This window comes from Ctenocephalides felis, unplaced genomic scaffold (genome assembly GCF_003426905.1).
Source record: "Ctenocephalides felis isolate EL2017-DRISC unplaced genomic scaffold, ASM342690v1 CF-g0.4_SCAFFOLD_00234, whole genome shotgun sequence".
Taxonomy (NCBI): Eukaryota; Metazoa; Arthropoda; class Insecta; order Siphonaptera; family Pulicidae; genus Ctenocephalides; species Ctenocephalides felis.
The window spans coordinates 7,589-11,976 of NW_020536388.1; the positions used below are offsets into that span (position 1 = coordinate 7,589).

The 4,388-nt window shown below is 35.5% G+C and overlaps 1 protein-coding gene across 3 annotated transcripts; it reads right to left on the reverse strand.

Moving 5' to 3' along the window:
• Positions 1–440: 440 nt before the first annotated feature.
• LOC113391300 (nucleolin 1-like) lies at positions 441–3,696 on the reverse strand. 3 transcript variants are annotated; one of them, XM_026627261.1, is made up of 5 exons: positions 3,432–3,696; positions 1,970–3,205; positions 1,747–1,902; positions 1,506–1,682; positions 441–702 (listed from the first exon to the last, which is right to left on the reverse strand). In XM_026627261.1, the coding sequence occupies exons 1-5, from the start codon at positions 3,531–3,533 to the stop codon at positions 547–549; spliced, it is 1,827 nt and encodes a 608-aa protein (XP_026483046.1). In that variant the 5' UTR covers positions 3,534–3,696; the 3' UTR covers positions 441–546. The 3 variants fall into 3 exon arrangements, with proteins under 3 accessions (XP_026483046.1, XP_026483039.1, XP_026483032.1); XM_026627254.1 differs by lacking the exon at positions 1,506–1,682 and adding an exon at positions 804–1,286 and having other exon boundaries at positions 561–702; positions 1,747–1,899; XM_026627247.1 differs by lacking the exon at positions 1,506–1,682 and adding an exon at positions 804–1,286 and having other exon boundaries at positions 561–702.
• Between the last annotated feature and the right edge of the window lie 692 nt (positions 3,697–4,388).

The window sequence follows — 4,388 nt, forward strand, 5'->3', positions numbered from 1 at the left end:
AACTGAAAAAATCATCTGAATGACTAAACAAAAAATTGAAATATTTAAGCTTGTAAATATAATAATGTTAAATTTGTAAAAAAGCTTAATACCATTACATTATAACTATTTCATTCAAAATAGTATGTCCAGTAGTATGTCCAAAATAAAAGCATTTTCATTTTAAAAATATATGTAATTTAATAATTTGTCATTGTTTTGTTTCACAATTAAACTAAATAACATAGCTTAAAGTATAGTTGACTATAAATATATTTTACAATTCTTAATTATTACATTAATATGCTTATATCAAACAATTATATATAACTTATACAATATAGCAACTCAGCTTTAACAGAGCATACAATCAGTTTTACATCAAATATAAAAATGAGCAAATAAAATAAAAAGAAAATTAAAATGTAAGTATGAAAGTGAATAATCAAATATTTTATACATAGAAATATGTAAATAGTACAAGGTGCAGATCTTGTGAAGTCATTATATGAAAAAATTAAACATGGGATGTTTAAAGTCAGTCCTTATGGAAATAAGTGTAATTGATTAATCGTCAAATCTAATGGAGTTCACAGACATGTCAATGGCACCACCTCGATATGAACCTCGTTTCTTTTTAGTCTTTTCATGTCTAAATGATTTTCCTCTCGTGTGTTTCAAATCAAGATTAGCCCTTTCACCCCATGATCCTCGTGCTCCTTTCTAAAACAAAACAAAAAAAAAACGTTAATAAAATTAGGAAAAATTACTTCAAAAAATAGTAAATGATTGCAACAAAAATGTTTTGTGCCTTATTAACCTACCTTTTAATACAAATCAACTTAAATCTAATCATCGAACGTAATTTTCTTATTTTCTCCTGATGATCCGAAGCTTTTGTTGAAGCCACCACCGCCTCCGCGCCCACCCCTATCGCCAAAACCACCCCGGCCACCACCACCTCGTCCACCTCGACCGCCAAAACCACCACCGCCACCACGGCCACCCTCGCCTCCCCAAGATTTACGGAAACCTCCACGATCACCACCGCCGCCCCCGCGACCGCCAAAGCCACCGCGACCTCCACCGAAACTTTTTCGATCACCACCATTGCGATTATCACCATCTCGATCTCCCCCAAATCCACCACGTCCACCTCGCCCGCCAAATCCCCCACGGCCACGACCTCCGCGGTCGCCACCCCCTCTCCCACCAAAACCGCGCCCGCCTCCACGGCCCCCATTAAATCCACCGCGCCGATCATTAAATCCTCCAGATTTGTTATGAGGTGAGTTGGTGTCATCATTCTTCATTAAGCAGGCACAATATATAAAAAAAGAAATAGATCAGTTAACATATACATTGCACGAAATCAAGCAATATTTAAAAATGAGATCAATACACTTGTCAATTCCAGTGCCAGTTTTTGCTCAAGCATATATAAAAATGATGTACGAAATCAAAATGTCACATTCGTGCACTGCACATGTTAACCGATTGTTATTGATACAAAAACTGGCTCTGACCTTTGCTTCAAATGAATTGTCTCCAACACGAGGATCAACAGTAATCTCATCATCTTTTACACGTCTAAATGGAGTGTTTTTGTTGCTTTTGCGTTCTCCAAATGAATTTGGTGTTTTATTCAAAGAATTGTTGACAGGATTTTCAGAATTGAAATTACTGTTTGCCTTAGAATTTACCTGTTTTAAAATGGTTATTAAATTATTTTGTGAAATAGTTTTGAAAATAATGTTTTAACTTTACCTCTTCAGTTCCATTTTCGCCAGCTTTGACAAAATTATCATACGTTGGCTTTTTAGCTACTGGTTTTGAAGCCTCTTCCTCTTCATCAGAATCATCAGAAGAAGATTCGGCTTTACGTTTCTTTGTAGAGGTTTTAACAGGCGACTCACTTTTCTTCTGAAAAACAATGAAAATTATAAATCGAGATAAATTTATATTTTGTGTATGAACTATTGAAAATTACCTGTTTGGCTGGAGTTACTGAAATAGTTTCTTCTTCAGAGGAATCACTATCACTAGATGATTCTGGCTTTGTAACTTTTGGAACTTTAGCTGTAGGTGTAGATGTTTTTGATTTTGCAGGTTCATCTTCATCAGAGCTATCATCATCGCTGCTAGATTCCTTCTTTGCAGGTTTAGCCACAGGAGTTTTAACTGCAGCTTTCTTGGGTTCTTCCTCAGAACTTTCTTCACTAGAAGATTCTTTCTTTGTAACAGGTTTTGTTTTTGCAGGTGTTTTGGCAGCCGGCAATTGTTTCGGCTTTACAGCAGGAGCCTCTTCTTCAGAACTATCATCACTACTAGAATCTTTCTTAACAGCAGGCTTTGCGGCTGTTGTCTTAGTAGGTAAAGGTTTTGTATCTTCGTCGGAACTGTCACTATCACTACTAGATTCCTTTTTAGGTGTTGCAGGTTTTCCTTTTTTGACGGGTTGAGCTTTTGGTTTGGGAGCTTCATCTTCACTCGAACTATCGTCACTACTGGATTCTTTCTTAGACTTTACAGGAACTGGTTTTGTAGCCGATTTAGCAGGTGTTTTAACTTGCTTTGGCTTAGATTCTTCTTCAGACGAAGAACTTGATTGAGTTGTTTTTACAGGCTGTTTGGTTACAGGTTTTGCCACTGGTTTTGCTGCTGTCTTTGCAGGGGGTTTGGTTTCTTCTTCTGATGAAGACTCTTCACTACTCGATTCTTTTGGCTTAGCAACAGGTTTTTGTACAGGTTTGGTTGGTTTTTTGACCTCTTCTTCAGAAGAAGATTCAGAACTAGATGATTCTGCTTTTTTCGGCGGTGCTTGCTTAACTGGTTTTGCGGGGGATTTAGTTTGTACAGTAGCCTTTGTCTGAACTTTGGGTTCATCAGAGTCAGAATCAGAATCGCTATCACTAGTATCTTTTTTCACTTCTTTTGGAGCAGGTTTTGGCGCAGATTTTGCAGGAGGCTTTTGTGCTGGTTTAGCTTCTTCTTCACTGCTAGAATCTGAAGATGATTCTTTAGCGGCAGGTTTTGTCTTCGTAATTCCATTAGAAATAGGCTTCACGCCTTTCACGGGTTTTGTGGGAGGCGTATCTTCCTCAGAGGAGCTCTCGTCAGAAGAACCGACCGAAGATAATTTTAGCGGTGGGATTTTTTTCGTCGATGTCTTTTGGTAATGTGTGAAAACATCGGCGATTGTAGGTGATCCTTTTGGTAGAGGAGGCTAAAAAAAATAAATCATTCACTAAACAAGTATAAAAATAAAACACGTGTTTTCAAGCGAATTCACATGTAAAAACAGCATGGAATTGTTCACAAGTAAGAACAGAAATAACTTACTTTATTAACTTAAAATACATAATTAGCATATAAAACGTGCCATGATAACGTTTTGTTGTACGTTCATATCCAAATCAAATGTAAATAAAAGAATCGGCTGAACAACTCACCGCATTGGTTTTCTTCTGGAACACATTAGCTAAGTTCTTGTCTTTCTTGTTCAAATACTCTAACACTAAAGCGGACAAACAAGCATCGTCTACCGCTGCCATTTTTCACAAAATACAAAATATTATTCAGCTAACCTAAAACTCGTAATTATTCCAATACCATGCGCATCCCATGCGTTTCAACACTTCTCGAACAGAGCAAAATACAGAAAGGCTGCGACTCGTAAACTACACGGATCGGTCACTCCAAAGAATAATTCGCTCGGATACCACAGAACAAGGCGCACTTCCGGATATATGTATTACCTCAAGCAACTTCACCTCATAAAATATTTCATGTGTGGTACCAACTATAAAATAAAAAATAAAGGTTGATAAATATTATGAAATTTAAAAATAAAGATTAATAAAGTATATTAACTTTAACGAGTGTTTATTAGTTTATAGTATGCATACATGGTTCCATACACAGAAACAATTTAGAATTTAGATATAATAATTATTAACAATATAATCACATATCTTTTAATTATGTTTATATTACAATTAAAAGTTTACACACTGCGTTTTGGTATAGTTACAATATCTTTGATGGAAATCATTTTTACTTCGTTTTGGAAATAATTAATAATGTTATATATATTATATTATATAAGTATATATATATATATATATATATATATATATATATATATATTATAAATAAATGTATATATATACACATTTGATATCTATCTATTTATCTGATATTTATTTATTTATATATTTATTACTGCATATATTGCCGCGTCTCCACTGTTACGAATCCGTGCGGCGAATGGTGCGTCACGAACAAATTTGCGCAGCGGAGTGATACTGTGCGAACGCACGAATTCCCTTTAAATTTGTCCACTGCGCATGTCCATAGCGCACTTTTTTCTTCTTTTTTTGTTTGAAAATGGGAGGGGGGGTTATTTT